General features: G+C 39.5%; 1 protein-coding gene across 1 annotated transcript; it reads left to right on the plus strand.

Annotated features, from left to right (window-relative positions):
* The first annotated feature begins 4,306 nt into the window (after window positions 1–4,306).
* TMEM30A (transmembrane protein 30A) lies at window positions 4,307–16,554 on the plus strand. The gene is given in 13 exon segments (XM_032681269.1): window positions 4,307–4,405; window positions 4,407–4,598; window positions 9,787–9,856; window positions 9,859–9,902; window positions 10,528–10,564; window positions 10,567–10,634; window positions 11,676–11,763; window positions 12,223–12,366; window positions 13,919–14,122; window positions 15,030–15,034; window positions 15,036–15,087; window positions 15,090–15,170; window positions 15,173–16,554. Coding segments are annotated over 13 exon segments (1,119 nt in total). The 5' UTR covers window positions 4,307–4,321; the 3' UTR covers window positions 15,223–16,554.
* Window positions 16,555–16,797: the final 243 nt, after the last annotated feature.

A 16,797-nucleotide genomic window follows, 5' to 3' on the forward strand; every position in this document is an offset into this window, starting at 1 on the left:
TTTCAGTTTGAAACTGTTCCTCCTTATTCTGTCACTACATGCTCTTCTAAATAGTCTCTCTCCATCTTTCTTGTAGGCTCAGAAATTAAGGAGAGGGATCAATCACTAAGCTGTTAATGACTTGATTGTTTCTAATCTTGTGCATCACAGCACTGGCAGAGATGTTTGACTGGTACAGTCAGAATCTTTAGTCCCGGACTAGCAGGACTGTAAAACTTAGACACCATGCACTCTGCACATGCTGAAGGGCCCCTTTTACACTGGTAGCTGTAGCTTCTCAAGTAGAATCCAGAGAGTTCTGTGGCAGCTATACTTAAGATGATTTTTGAATTAATTATATCTAAAACTACATACAACCCAGGCAGAGTCTTTTTTTTTCTTATACATTTCATAATAAATTATTTTTAATATAAGTCACTGGCACATATTTAAAATACTGCAGATTTTTTAACTGCAGAAGCTACTGGGAGAAACTACTTTTTTGGAAGGGAAAATGGTGATGCTTGAAGAAGATGTGCTGTGAGACGCCAGAAAGAGTGCATTAACTCAGCATCCCACTGGGATGACTAGTTCAGTCCATCTTCGAAGCTGGAATATTGCACTGCTGTGTATTCAATTTGATCTTCATTGGAGCCATGGGAGCTGTTTTTCCTTCTGTAGAAGGAGTTCTGCAGCAAATGCTGACATTGTAGAGAAGCAGGATATTCTGGGATCTGCCTTGGAGTTGATCTCCATTGTAAAGAGTTTGCTAATACAGCTATACTGAGGAATCAAAATAAGCGCTGCTTATCCTGGCAAAAGAGTCATTTTGTTGGTATAGCTTATGCTTAGCTAGTACACCATGTTTTTTAAGGAGTGGATTTTTTTGTACAGCAGACAGTGTATGCCAATAACATAGCTGTGTCTGTAGATCATATTTTAGAGCAACCCGAGAACAATTCCAGCTTTCAGAGAGCAATACAGCTGAAGTGAATAAAGTTTAGAGTGTGCCACATAGTGTTTACTGCTCAGTAGAATGAATATTGTAGTGACCCAGATCTTCTATTTTCAAAACATCACTTTGGAATCAAAACTTACATATGTTAAGATCTACACTGAGCTCATCTGGAATTAAAATCCTGGCTATTTGAAAGTGATGGTGACACGTCTGAAATAAACTTCAGCTTTTAAATATGAGTAAGCCATAAGTAAAATCATATTCTGAAATTGAGTCTACATTTAAAAGGTCCAAATCAAAGTAGAAAATATTTTTCCTTGTCTAGATTTTAATATAAAGCCACTTCAGTATGAGTGTAAGTTTATGATACCTAAACAAATTGCAAATACATTGTTTTAAGTTTTTAAGCTTCACAAAATAAAGGTTTGTTTAAAGCATAAATACTTCAAGATATATTTGAAATAATTTAGATTTTAAAATAATTTTGATGAGCTGCAGCACTTTGGAGTAGGAGGCTGGTGATTTCATCTTCAATGCATTTATGTTCCTGGTCAATTTTTTACATTACCTTATTTGGATATGAATCTAAGACAAATAAGTAATAAAAGTGCATTAGCCACATAATTAGCCTGTATTTCAGAGACACTCAGGAAGAAATCTATTAATATAGACTAAAGATGATTAATTGCTGCAAGTATTGTCATCCTAAAGGAGGTAATCAGGAAGTGCTTTCAGACTAAGACAATGTAGAGGCTACCTTGGGCTAAAGATATCAGTAGCTTTTAAGCAATAGAAAACCAGTGAAAGATCTACTTTTCTCTTAAAGATCTCTTCCTGTCTAAAGAGGATTGAAAGACCTCTGTGGGTATAGTTATAGGTGATAAAATACAATGTTTCAATCTATTAAAAAATCTCAAATACTTTGATTTCTAGGGAGAAATTATGCAGCCTGTGAGTTTTCCTTGCTGTGAAATATAATTGGACAATTTTAACATGTCCTTTCTTGCCAGTCCTCTCGCACCTGGCAGCATCAGGTCCCAGCTTCCCAATATCACCTCTCAGTTATCCTGCTGCCAGAGAAATTTCTTGCCATCTCTCAGCACAGATTTACAAGCAGTCTTATTCCTTTGGGATCCCAGGTTGTGCTTCCCTGATTCGCTGTAAGGCTGTGGGACTAAATGTTGCTATAGCTGAAGGTGGTAATGGAAAACAGAATATAATAAAGAAAAGGGTGATATTAGGGACAAACAGCTTAGCTATGGGGAATGGAAGCAAAAGGTGGGGCCCACAAGATAATGGAAAAGATAAACTAAAAATGAGATGTAGTTTTACCACAGATGACACAAGGAATACGATTAACTTTTCTACCCTATACAGTTTTTTTGTCACCAAATTAATTCTTAAATTTTAGATGCTTATATGTCTAAATTCCCTATGCTGTCTATGACAAGAGGCCTTTTGAGCCTCCGCAGAGGCTCATTTGCACAAGTCAGTTGCTCCCCCCAGTGGTCTTGGCTGATACTCTTGCTGTTCCAGAGAACTAAAAGGCATTTATTTTAGGGAAACTGTTCTACAGGCAGCTAAAAAGTCTTAAGACTGGAACTACATGCTTATAAAGTTATTAAATAATTCTAATTATTTTCCCCTAAAGTCAAGTAAATACATAAATACTTGCTGAAAGTGGATTTTGGTTACACTCTAGAGACTACAGAGGAAGGACTACAGAGTCCTCACAAAGAGTAATGCAGAAGTGCCAATAAAGTGAGAAACACGGACTTTCAATGTTGCATTAGGGTGAGGAAAGCCTGGTAAGGCAGGTATTCTGGGATACAAATACAAACTCCCGCACTGCATTCCACAAGATGACTGTTTCTTCACAGGAAGGGTGTTAAGCATTGGAGTGGGCTGCCCTGGGAGGTGATGGAGTCACCATCCCTGGAGATGTTTAAGAAAAGACTGGAACTTGGCACTTAGTGCCATGGTCTTGTTGACATGGTGGTGTTTGGTCATAGGTTGGACTTGATGATCTCAGAGGTCTTTTCCAACCTAATTGATTCCGTGATTCTGTGATTCTATGTAATGCAATCAGATTAACTCCTAAGGGCAATGCAACAACTCCGACAGGAACATCCATATGTTTAAGTATCTGAAGAGAGGGTGTCAAGAGGATGGAGCCAGGCTCTTCTCAGTGGTGCCAACCAATAGGACAAGAAGCAACGGGCAGAAACTGATGCACAGTTAGTTCCACTTGAATATGAAGAAGAACTTCTTTACTGTGCAAATGACCATTCACTGGAACAGATTGCCCAGAGAGGTTGTGGAGTCTCCCTCACTGAAGACATTCAGGCACCTTTCGGATGCAGTCTGGTGTGATGTGCCTGGTAGGATGACCCTGCTTGACCACGGAAGTTGGACTAGATGACCCTCTGTGGTCCCTTCCAACCTGATCAATTCAATTTACTGCACTGATTCAGTCACACAGTTCCTGACAGCTGACCAAAAGTGGTGGTTAGCACGCACGGCTCCATTAAGATAACTCTCCTGCACTATTACATCTCTATAGTTGCACTAATCCTAGTTATGAGAGCAAGAAGCTGAAACTGAAGCTGAAACCGACTTCTCCATTTTCGACCCATTGGATGCTGCCTTTTACCAGCACCCCTCCCCATGGCAATGGGAGGACAAGGGGTGGGAGGGGGCCCTCCTGGAGCGCTGGGCGGGGTGAGGAGGCTGCGGGCCCAGGCCTCGCCCGGACCATGGGGCACAAAACAGCTGGATTTAACTTCGCCCTATGTGTAATACAGGAGATCCCTGCCCAGAGCCCTGCCCAGCTCAGCAGCGCACAAAACATTTGAGGAGCGACTGAGGGAGCTGGGGTCGTTTAGCCTGGAGAAAAGGAGGCTCCTGGGGGACCTCATCGCTCTCTACAACTCCCTGAAAGGAGGCTGTAGTGGGGTGGAGGTCGATCTCTTCTGCCGTTCCTGCAGTGAGAGAACAAGAGGAAATGGCCTGAAACTGAGACAGGGAAAATTCAGATAAATTATCAGAAAAAAATTTTCACTGTTAGTGTGCTGAGGCATTGGAATGGGCTGCCTAGGGAGGTGTTGGAGTCACCATCCCTGGACGTGTTTAAGAGGCGTCTGGATCTGGCGCAGGGTGCTGCGCTTTAGAGGCTCGGGGGTTACAGTGGTAGCACCGCACGTTGGTGGTAGTACAGCATTACCTCCCAAGTCTCTCCCAGTCTCTATGATCCCACAACTCCCTAATCCCGCGCTTTAAGGAAGGGTGCGGCCCGTGTGCGTCACCAGCCGCGCGCCGGCCGCTGCCGAGTGCGCAGGCGCGGTGCCCGGTCACGTGTGCGGCGGTGCCGGTGGTGCGGGCGCCATGGCGGTGAACTACAGCGCCAAGGAGGAGGCGGACGGGCATCCTTCGGGCGGCGTCGGCGTCCCGGGCGGCGGTGCCGTGGGCAGCGGCGGCGGGGGGGGGGGCCGTGAAGACTCGCAAGCCCGACAACACGGCGTTCAAGCAGCAGCGGCTGCCGGCCTGGCAGCCCATCCTGACGGCGGGCACGGTGCTGCCGGCCTTCTTCATCATCGGCCTCATCTTCATCCCCATAGGCATCGGCATCTTCGTCACCTCCAACAACATCCGCGAGTACGAGGTGCGTGGGGCGGGGGTGCCCGGGCGGGGGGCCGGGGGCCCTCGGTGCGGGGCCGGGCGGGCAGTGCTCTGGGATCGCCTGCCCCAGGCCGTCTGCGTCTCCCGGGAAATCCGGCCCCGGCCGGGACGGGCGGGACCCAGTTCTGTGCGGAGCCCACAGGGCGCCCGGGCAGTTCCGATCCGGGGTCACGTTCGTGGTTGTCAATATTAGTTGTCCTCAGCAGACACCGAGCTTACGGAGTCACCTCCGCATAGACGGTGTCCTTCCCGTCAGCCTTGCCAGTGCTCCCGAGTGAGCTTCCGGGGAAGTTACTGCCAGCATTTAATCAATACAGCCTAGCAAGTTTTTTTGTCCTTAGTATGTCATCATTGGGGTAGCTTGTGGCCGTAGATTATATATCTTCAAGTGTTCCAAAGTAATTGTATCCTCAGGACAAAGCTCTGTGTTGAGTGTATTGCTGTAATTCTTACGTGCACTGGTGAACAACGTTTCAGATGCTCTGTGGAAGACTAGGCTGTCTAGAGTAAACCTGGATAGAAGACAGTGGCTTTTTCTAATTACACTTACAAAAGCTGAGTTGTTTAGATATGATAATTAGGCTACTGCTGTGAAAAGTTGCTGAACGTTTGCTGGAAGTGGAACTGTATATCACAGATTGATCCATTTGATAACAGAATCACTTTGTGTTGTAAGGAAGGAAACAACTTGCAGGGCTTAGGAACAGCCTTGAGAAGCAAATGGAAGGCTGCGATTAGTTTCAGTGAGGTAACACGACCAAGACTGACTGTAGAGAATAAAGTGTGTAGTTGTTTGTTGGATTATTATGTTGAAGAGTATGAATTTTTGTGGATCAAATCATTGCAGTTAGAATCATGGAATCATAGAATTAAGTGGGTTGGAAAAGACCTCCGAGTTACTGGAGGTATGCTGCCACTTTCAAATAAGGACTGTTCAAGAGAGTGGCTTAATTAGTGGCAACAATGTGGCAGTGAAGCTCAGTTAACTAAAGAAATCTTGAGGTAGGCAACAAATGGTATTTTCATATTTCTGTTAAAATGCAAATATTCGAATAAAACTGGTTGAACTTTAATTTTCCTTTTATGTTAAGAGTTAAAATTCCAGTCAAGGAGAAAAATATAAGAGGAAAAAAAATAAAGCTGAAGTGTATTTTACAGCATCTAAATTGGTATTTAAGCATACTTTTTGAAAAGAAGTTGGTTCTTGTGTCAAGTTTTGGGGGTATGATGAACATCTGAAAATTGACACAAGTGCTTAGAGAACATGGCCAAGTTGTCCTGGGCATGTAGACTTTTAAATTGTCATGTTCTAGCCATATTTAAGGTAAATACAGTCTCATGTTTTCAGCATGACACTCATTGGAGAGAAGTAAAAAAATATCCTCATTAATTTTTTGACAAGTGCATTTAACATAGTCATTTCTATAGTAAAGCAATAATCTTAGATCATAATGATTGTAAGGTAAATATAATTGGAAAAATATATCTTGTTTTTCATCATGACTGAATTTGCATTGATCTGTAGGGACAAGAAATGCATCAGAGTTTTGTGAGTCCAAACATGTAAATGACTTCTTGTGCCTATATTGCTGCTATATGCATATACAAATTTTTATTGACTGTTGTTGCTTAGCAGCTCAGTCATGTACTCCTGGTAGGGTCCAGTAGAAGCCAAAAACTAGCTGTTCCCACCTAATGTTCAGCACAGAAATCATAGGAGAGTTGGGAGCATGACTGAGGCTCCCCTACGCAATCAAGTTGCACATATACAGCAGTAGTAACCAATTGTAGGGGAACCAGTTGGCAGGTGCTGGCTTCAATCCTCTCAAATTTCAGGTTCAAGACTGGAAGGGGTTTCATGTGTTTGTTTGCTGTGTGGGTTCACTCTTCTATCGTTCCCCTCATGTGAAGTTCTCAAAGTCCAATTACTAGGCTTTCATGAGGACAGGAGGGACAGAGTCCCCTGCCTTCTGGGAGTGTGGTTAGTTAGAATGGGGACACGTTGAGTTCTGTTCTCTGATCCTCATATGTGTTTACCAAGTGCTTATCGAGTGAGATTATCAATCTAAAGGCAGCTGAATTTTGGAAGAAAAAGGTTTAAATCAAAAAAGGCTTTACAGTTGCAGCAACAAAACATAAAGCATTTTACAGGCCAGCATTTCTGCTCTGAACATGAATGAGGGATGCGGTTTAAGACAGCGCTATCACCTATATGCATAGCTGACATATGTCCCTTCTTAGAATGCTGGCTTTTGTTATAACCTCCAAATGTTATTCACAAATAGCTGTAAATTTAGCTGTAGGAGACAACACATTTAGAAGCTAAAAGCAGTGACTAAGCTTTTTTAAAAATGTAATCAGGGGAGGAAGCAGAGGTAGTTATTTACACCTACCTCCTAGGCAATACCATACTTCTGAAGTGTGTGTGCGCACATATTTATGTCTGTAAAATTGGAGTATTGGAATTGAATAGAATGTGTAATTTATAACCCTGCTATACCTATTGAAATTCAAGTCACCCTTTCCTGGAACAAGATATTGCAGGCATCTCCATCTCTGTGAACTGTGCTGTTCTCATACAGGTACAAGGACTGACCAGCAAAATGTACCTCTTCCATTGATTTCCTATGTAAATGTTCTTGAATTCAAATGTGGAAGATTTCCAACAGCTTAGGTGTACTAGAATTATGGCATAGTAATGTGTGATAAAAGTTGAGAAATATCCAAAACATTACCCATTTAGAAAAGAGATCTTTGTGCTGTAACTGCTGCTGTGAAATGCATTATGGTAGTTAAAAAGCTGGATTTACTGAAGGCATGGCTACGAATGGAGAACTGGAAGTAAGCGGATTACTGTTGTGCGCATCTTCAGCCTTGTGTGCAGTTCTGGTAACCTCTTCTCAAAAATGATACACAACTTAATAAAACCTACAGAGAGGAATAGCAAAGAGGACCAGAGTTATGGGATGCCTTTTATACAAGAAGTGGTTAAGCAGAGCAAGATAAATATGTGATAGCATATGAAGTCTACAAAATCACTAATGGTTTGGAGAATATGTGTATGCGGTAGTTACATTATTTCTATACTGCAAATGTGTAAATCCACTGACAAAGATATTACAGCCTGAAAGCCATGGTGTGGGATAACTTGATAAACCCAATGTCATTAAATCAGAGGTTGTTGGGAAGGGCTCATGGTGTGGAGTTGTCATACTTAGCTGTTGGCTGATCCCAGAGAGCAGAAAGGTGGGGTCAGGTGGGTTCCTGCTGTGGACTCCTATAGTCACTCCTTCAGTTGTCAAAGAGATTTTGTTATTTGTCAAGAGGTGAAGATGGATACCTTTATCCCTTTAAATAAGCTCTCTGTTGAATGTAACCTGTAAATGTATATTGCAAGAAAAAAATACTTGTGTTGGCAGTTACTGTATAGTAAAGCTCTTTTGGATGACATGGAAGCTGGCAGCAGTCCTCAGAACGTCATGGTCTGCTTCAATATACATCAGTTCATGCTCCACAGAATTTAGTAAATTATGGTTTTAGAAGTGAAATATTAGGTCTTTTGCAGCCTTGGAGTTTGTTCTTGATCTAAAACTTCTCCACACATTGGAGAACTGGCTCAAGATACAGGGATTTAATTTCTCTCTAAAGGAAATACTTGCTTCAGCTTACTTTAGCAGAACACACCCGCCTCCGAGTTAGCCTTGAACAAATGAGGTGCGTTGTTCATTGCAAGCAGTGGTCTGTCTGTCTGCTGTAGCCAAACAGAGCTGTTGAGGGCTCTGCAGCAGTGCTATTTCTAGATCAGCATAAACTCAGAATCTTGTTCAGCTGAGGAACAAGGATTATGTGATCTCTCTCTCTGCCAGCTAATAGCTTTTGAAGCTATCTCGTTTCAGCTAGGCTCATTAGGGTGTAGTCTGGTCTGTCAGAAATCTGGCAGCAGAGCAGATTCCAATAAAAGTGCTGATGGAAGATAGATAGATACTGAAGAATCACAGGAAGAGAAACCTGAGGAAGATCCAGAGGAAAATAACTTCATGTGTTTCCTGAACCTTGAAACTGCGTGCTTGTTTTAGCTAACCTTAATACGGGTATTAGGACTCTTGGTAATGCCTTTCACTACAAACATAAATCAGGACAAATCATTTGCACCAGCCTTTCATAAAACTCTGCAGGTGCTACTGCCATTAAACATTTTTCTGTCATAATTTGTTATATATTGCACCAGTCTGTGTCTTAAATTCTAAAATAGGACGTTCATACTAAGTATAAAAATAGATTGTTTATGGGCAGATGGAAGCTTTCTCCTGCTACACTTGCTGGAGCTACACATGAGAGAGAGCTAATGTGGTGAAACCACTTGAGTTAGCTTGGACTGTAGGGTGAGCTCTTGGCTACTGAGGGTATTTTATGAATACTGTCCACATAGCCTAACTGTACAGATTTCAAATAATGGCTTACTTTTTGGGCTACACTGTTAAAATCAGATAATATTGTATAAGCCAGATTAATACTGATCATCTTTCCTGTCCATTTACTGGTTATTTTACCATTCCTGCCAAAACAGTATTGGTGTCTTAATCTCCCCTATTTTAGGATAATTTTGGGGCATTAAGTGATTTTTTTAATTTGTTTTTAACCTTCTGACTAATTAGGTGGCTAAAAATGGTCAGCAAAGCAAGTTTTCTAACACAGATCTTTTCTTATTAAATACTTAGACTTTTAAAAGCTTAAGCTCTCTGGAAAGCCTGTAAAAGCTGAGATCTGCATATCATGTAGTGTGTGTGTTTGGAAACATCATGTGTCTGGAGTGTCTGCTGTTTGTGTTTTGGTGTGGGTTGTTTGGTTGGTTTTTGTTCGGTTTGTGGGTTCTTTTTTTGTGTTTTTGTTTGATTTTGCCCCAGCAGTAATCTCACCTGAGTGTTAAATTTATTTGAATCTGAAATCAAGGATATAGTCAGAATCACAAAGTGGTTTACAAAATCACGGAATGGTTAAGGTTGAAGACACTTCTTGAGATTGTCAGATAGCCCTGACAAAAGCCCTGGGCTTTTACACCTGGTGTTGAGGTGTAATATGATTTCAAAATAAATGCCACAAAAACTCTCTGGCTTATTATAATTTTTCTTTACTCTCCCATTGTAAATTAATGACTTTTTTTTCTGTTACAGATTGACTATACAGGAACGGAGCCTTCTAGTCCCTGCAACAAATGCTTAAATGTGTCCTGGGACAGCACACCACCTGTACTTGCACCATCCACTTCACACTGGAACATTCATTTGAGGTGTGCTGCCCTGTATGCAGAGTGAAATTAGAATGATTTATATTATCTATTTCCTGTCAGAAGGAAGTTTTATCACTTAAGTATTTTTTTTCCTATTTTAAAGGATTATTTCTAGTTCTCCTATGAACTTGGATCTGATTTTTGTGTCCCCTTTTTCATTAGAAGGTGTGAGGTGTTTCTTAATGCCTCTGTTTATCTGGAAATGTAAAAACATTAAATGGAATGCTTGTGTTTATATGTTCAGAGTTACCATATGTGTCCATATAGCTGGAGAGTAGATGAGCTATTCCTGCATGATTTACAAAAACCCTGTTCAACAAGAATTGGAAATACCAGATAAGTGCTTCTACAAATTGGAGGCAAAGGAGGTTTATGGGTTCTACACTGGACAAGACAGCTGTTGGGATTAGTGCTGGTGAATATCATCCAGATAGTTTGTGGGACGTTTATACCCTTTGATTTCAGGCTGCCAGATTATGTTAGGATAGTACTCTCATGTACTCATTGTGAAGAAAAGGTTGAGGTCTTACTTCATGAATGTTGCTGTAAACACAGAGTTTTAAGAGCTTAAAACTGAAGGTTTGTGTGAATGAAAGCCCTTCTTTCCCCATCTTGCTTTTTGTAGAGCAACGTATTCATGTATTATGGACTTTCCAACTTCTACAAAACCACCGTCGTTACGTGAAATCTCGAGATGACAGCCAGCTAAATGGAGACAACAGTTCATTACTTGTAGGTATTCATGCTTGCATATGCAATAAGCAACTAACTTCTGACCACTGCATAAATCACAACACAGTATTTAGTTTAATGATAATGAGGTACTAAAATTTTTGCATGACAGAAGGCAACCATAAGGAATTCGGTTTACTGAAATAACTGAAAATATTAGAAAATTTCTTTATTAAACAGACACCAGTGCAGTACTTGCAATCACTTCTCAAATTTGAATAGTTTTAAACTCTCTTGTTGTCTTCTTGTTATCTTGTTACCTGTCTGTACCCATTCTGTTTGAAGCTTTCATTTCAACATAAAAATAACATTGAGTTACCTAGCATTTGGTTGGGTATTACAACTAAATATAATTTTTATGGACTCTGGTTCAATACTGAACATCAGCAATATTGGAAAATATCACTACAGGTATTCTGTTCAAGGCACTATAATGTTTAGGGCTAGACCTCTCCTTTTCCTAATTTTTATCAGGAGTGGAAATAGTAGTCGAGTTGTTGCTCCAGCAAGAATGATTCTCTTCTTTTACCAGTAAACTTTAAAAAGGGGAGAGTTTCAAGAGACGGTATTAGATGACTAACAGAGTTTTGTGGGGGCTTTTTCTTCTTCCATTTTGGCATGCTGTTGGAGTCTTGCAACTCTTGTGTTTTATGTTATGCTTGGTTTCTTGGTATGGTCTTACTTTGTATAACACTGATGCATATTCAAATAAAACCCTTTAATAAAGAGTGCTTCATGTTGGACAGCTGTTTTTATTGAAATATAAAGTCCTAGTAGCTTCCAAGAAAAGCCTTATTTTTACTGTGACCACGATGGCATTCTGACTTTATTCATGTTTTTCTTAGATTTTATTCCTACTTGTAAGAGAAAAATCAATCATGCTAACTAGCCTTGAATGCTGAAATATTTGTAAATAACCTGACTTGTGAAAAGATTATTTTGTGGTACGTTTTAAGATGTGCACATTAGAGGTACTGTAGTAGCAACCAGGTTAGTTGGATAAACCAGCGCAGACTCATCTGCCTTTTTTCTTTCTATCAGAATCCAAGTAAGGAATGTGAGCCTTACCGCACAAATGAGGACAAACCCATTGCTCCTTGTGGAGCTATTGCCAACAGTATGTTTAATGGTATGGTAACACTGTTAAGTTATCATATAGATGGTTCTCTGATCTAGTGTATGTTTTGTGTTGTGTTGCAAATTATTCTGAGTAAAGACATCAGGGTTTCTTTTGTTTTCAATTAACACATTTTCATGTTCAGAATAAAATAAGTATCTTTTACTGCTGTTGCTTTTTTCAAATTGCTATGAGAATTAATTGTATCTCATAGCACACAAGGAATGGAAATAGCTGTTGTGAGAAGCTGCTACTGCTATGGAGTAGAAACATAGATGTGGATAATAGGCTGCTATCTGATACACACTGATTCTTATAGAACAGTTTGTGGTTGTAGCAGGCAGGTAGTAAATGCCTTGTCCAGTTTTTTTTGTTTTGTTTTCTCCTCGGGTAATTGTTTCACTGCCTGTCAAGATCATCTGTCTAATGAAAGTTTCTTCAGCTGGTTTTCTGATTTGATTTTGTCTTTAGATACATTGGAGTTATACCGCATTGATAATGACACGAGGACTCCAATTACTTTGATTAAAAAAGGCATTGCATGGTGGACAGATAAAAATGTAAAGTTCAGGAATCCTACAGGAGATGGAAACAACTTAACTGCACTGTTCCAAGGTAACAAAAAAAAAAAAAAGTTAAATTTTAAGAATAACAAAACGCTTCAATACACATTTTGATTCCAGTGAGTATTGCCTCACTGACATTTTACTGAAGGTGCTAATTAAATGTGCTTCTCTGAAGAAATAAAAATGACTGCTCTGCTATTTAGAAAAGTTGTCTTTAAGTAACAAAAAGTGCAAGTTTTGGTTTTCTGTGAAAGTGTTTGGTTTTAATCTTTACTGTAATCATTAATTATTTTTTTTAAATTTCTGAATACCTTGAATACTAAAAAAAACTGTAATATGTGCACTGCTGGAGTTTAACCCCGGTGGCAACTAAGCATCAAACTAACTAAAAAAATAATCAAACAACCCCCAGAAAACACAAGAAAGAGAGAGGAGATAACCATCTGAGTTCCCGAGCAAAGGCAGCCCCTGTACCCACCCATTTGTATTGCTGAGCCTGATGCCACATGGTATGGAATATCCCTTTGGTTAGTTGGGATCTGCTCTCTGGTCTGTGCCCCCTCCTGATCTCTCATGGGCCCCCAGCTTCCTTGCTGGTGGGGTGGGGTGAGAAGCAGAACAGGCTTTGATGCTGTGCAAATACTGCTCAGCAATGTGGAAACATCCCTGTGTTATCAACACTTGTTCCCAGCACAAATCCAAATAGTCTTCCATACCAGCTACTGTGAAGAAATTTCACTTTATTGCAGTCAAGACCAGTACAACTGCTATAATGCTTGGATTTAACTTGTAAAGAAATCCTGCAGTTGTTAAATGGAACTCTTCATATGGAGTATTCATTTAAATGTTTCTACTGCTAAATTGTGCTAAGTTTTCTAAAAAACTGATTCTTTTTTTGTGATTAGAAGGACTGGTGTCTCTCATTTGTTAGGTTATATATGATTTGGCAAATCAAAGTTTCCTTTGGCTACAACATCTGAAAATAGTCTTAGGGCTCTAAGAGCATGTGTGTTTATGCAAGGTATACAATGACTTCAGGTTTAACCTGATGTGGGTTTTTTGCTCTAGTCACAGCCAAATTACATCTTGTAAGTGTGATGGCTACCCTTGGAAAAGCAGATACCTTATCCTAATGCACTGTGGAATTGTATTTTCAATAACATTAGCAAAAGCATTTGTACATATTCTAAAGTACTGTACACAATTTTACTTGCTCGTGGTTCAAGAAAGGGTGCTCAAACTCTACCATATGAGCAGAGAAGCTGTTGTCATAATGGAGAACTCCCTCACAAAGTAGTGCTTTGAGATAAGACTTCCTAGCAGTATGAATCTGTAGGGGAGGCAGAATTGTTTAAACAAATGGACAGTGCTGTCATTAATTAAGCTATTTATTTATAGAAATTGCACTATTTAAACTGCAAATTAAAAAGTTCCTAAACAGCCCAGTGTGTTGCAATACAGATAGTGTCAGCCTATCTGTAAATAGTATTTAGAAGTTAATATGGCTTTTTGTAATAATAGAATGAATTTTGATGAGCAAGTGTGTTACTTACTCCTGTATTTGAAATACTTTGGTTTGGTGTTTTTTTTTTTAATCCTAGGCACAACAAAACCTGTGAACTGGCCCAAGCCAGTGTATATGCTGGACTCAGAGCCTGACAACAATGGCTTTATCAACGAGGACTTCATCGTGTGGATGCGTACTGCTGCTCTGCCAACGTTCCGCAAGCTGTATCGTCTCATTGAAAGGAAGACAATACAGCCTACCTTACAGGCTGGAAACTACTCTTTGGAGATTGCATACAGTATCCTTTGAAAAGCCTTTGAAAGCAAGCTAAGGGCCTTGTACACAGGCATATATTTGCAAGTTCAGTTTCTTATTACCATCTCTAAAAAAAAGATGGTATTGAGCTGTGGTTGAAAACTGGTATTGAGAGATGGTAGAATGTTACCATCTTTTACTTCTGTTCTGGTTTTATGGAAAGTGTAGCTTTGTAGTGAGAAGGAAATCAAATTGCTTGGGTACTGTAAAGGAAATGAGGAGAAGCATAGAAAAAAAAGGAAAAGCAGAGAGAGCTGGTAGCCTAGAAATTTGAGAACTGTAACTTCAGGGAATGAATGACAATATAATGCAGGGCAGACTGACTTTGGAGGTTGGAAAAATGCCAGAGATGTGGATCAGGTGGAGGTCTGTCACTTTGTTTTGGACAAACTAAAGACTAGGTAGAAGTGCAGGAGACTAGAGGAGGAGGGTTGTCATAGTTACCAAATTCTTCAAATTCAAAAGCACTTAATGATCATTTTTATATAACTACTGCAGTATTTTCCTTTGCTGTAAAACTGTGGGGACTACATATAAAACTGAATGAACATAAAGAAAAATTTTGTACTAAAATATATTCAAGAATCAAGGTTTACATTTTCCTCACTTTATTGAAGCTCTTTTCAAAAGCCCACAAAGTCCTACATTTATTCTTCCCTTAAAAAGGAGTTAACATCTTCTAGCGTGGCAGTTCTCTTGAAGTAGCTGACAGCACCCAGTTTAGTCTTAGTCTAAAATGAACAGCTAAATGTTCCATATTTGCAGTTCCAGTATTCAAAGGCAGCAGTCTGTATTTGGAACATGAATGAAATGACCCTGAATTTTCATATGCCTGACCACATCAAGCTAGGTTTGGAAACTTGCTTCTTGTTTTCCTAAATGTTTTTCAGATTATTCCTGTACACAGTTTTGATGGACGAAAAAGGATGATCCTAAGCACCATCTCATGGATGGAGGCAAAAATCCCTTTCTGGGAATTGCTTACATCACTGTTGGGTCCATATGCTTCTTCTTAGGAGTGGTATTGCTGATCATCATCACAAATATGGCAATCGAAACACTAGTGCAGACATTCCCAATTAATCTTGCATTCTGAACATAAATGTACTGCATGGTGCATCAAGGCCAGTCCAGAATGGATCCAATTTTTGACAGAGAATCTCTGCCTCTGTCACTTCTCAGGACCGGGGTGCATAATTTTTATCTAAAGGTCCCCTTTCCCATACTGTGGATTAACTCTTGAAAATGACGGGTATACAATTAGCTCTATTGATTGTATCTCTGCCTGTGTCAGAAAGTTTTTCTGATGTTTAGCCTCTAACTGGGCAGGCCACACGATGCATATAGCTCCTGTTCCCTTGATGCATCTGCTGCTTGTTCACATGCTGTGTAATGTTGTTATGATTCAGTACATTTAGATTGTATGGAGAAGACTGTTAAAAGATCCTGTATATTGTTAACTTTCCAGAGTTCAGGTGTCAGTGCTGTTGAAAGGAAAGTCAAGTCTTTAAATGTTTTTTGTTCAATTTACTGTCTTGTGTGCATGGGCTCTTACATTTCTTGCTGAGATTTTAATATATTTATACAAGTTGTTAAATATTTTTCCTGTGTCCTGCCCACTTTAAGTGCTGTGTAAAATTCACCACTCTGGATTCTTTGTATATTTACTATATATGTGCCTGGCCAGTAAACAAGCATCCTCTGAAGATACCAGAAAACCTATTTGTTAATTATCCGCGCGAGTCTCTTAAAAAGATTGTTCTAAATTGGGACGTTTGTTGCAGGTATAATCTGCTTTTTCTAATTTTCTTTTCTTTAAGTCATATCCCATAATAGTTTACTTTTTGTGCTTGCTGGTTTTGCTTTTTATGAGCAGCCAAGCATTAATCAAGAAGAACCTAAAAGGTTTTTTTCTGTTCACAAATTTGGGTGAATTCCTTGTACTGGGGTGAATTCCTTTTACTGGAGGAGTTTCCTAATTTTCTTAAGGCATATATTCTGAGCAGGCTTTGTTGCAAGGGAATTGTATACTTTTTCCTTATTTGGAGTGAACACCACATTAATTTTTTGCGGTGTTAAGGAAGTAAACTATAGAAATTCAAAAGTTGAGATGGCGGTGACCTGTTTTACCTGAAATGCAGGTTTAGCTTGCTGTGAAATGTAATTTAAATATTGCAGTAAGAAGCAACGTGCAGCTTAGTGTCTTAAATGAAATAACAGATGGATTCACCTTTAGGTTAATTAAAAGTTAACTGCAACCTGTAAAATATTAATTTTTGGTGACTTTTTTTTTTTTAGATGATGCACAGAAACTGTAATGTATATGGTGGAGATCACTTTATATGCAACTAGCTTGATAAAATATTGAGTATATTAAAAGAGACTAATAAATTCTGCAAACCATTTAATAAAAGATTTGGTGTTATTTTTGAACATTTATTTTCATTTGGATGAGAAGACATCATTAAGTGTAAATGCAGTTTTAAGTGAGTTGTATTTCTGGGATTGTGTATTTGTTACAAAAATTTATGGTCTAATATCCTAATCTATGGGCAGGTTTAAACAAAACTTAATAATTTACCACATAAACACATGACTGGTTTTACTTAATTACTTGTGTAGCCTAACAGTTTACATGTGTAAATCTGGATTAACTGT

The sequence above is a fragment of the Chiroxiphia lanceolata genome, chromosome 3, assembly GCF_009829145.1.
Source record: "Chiroxiphia lanceolata isolate bChiLan1 chromosome 3, bChiLan1.pri, whole genome shotgun sequence".
In the NCBI taxonomy this organism is placed as follows: domain Eukaryota; kingdom Metazoa; phylum Chordata; class Aves; order Passeriformes; family Pipridae; genus Chiroxiphia; species Chiroxiphia lanceolata.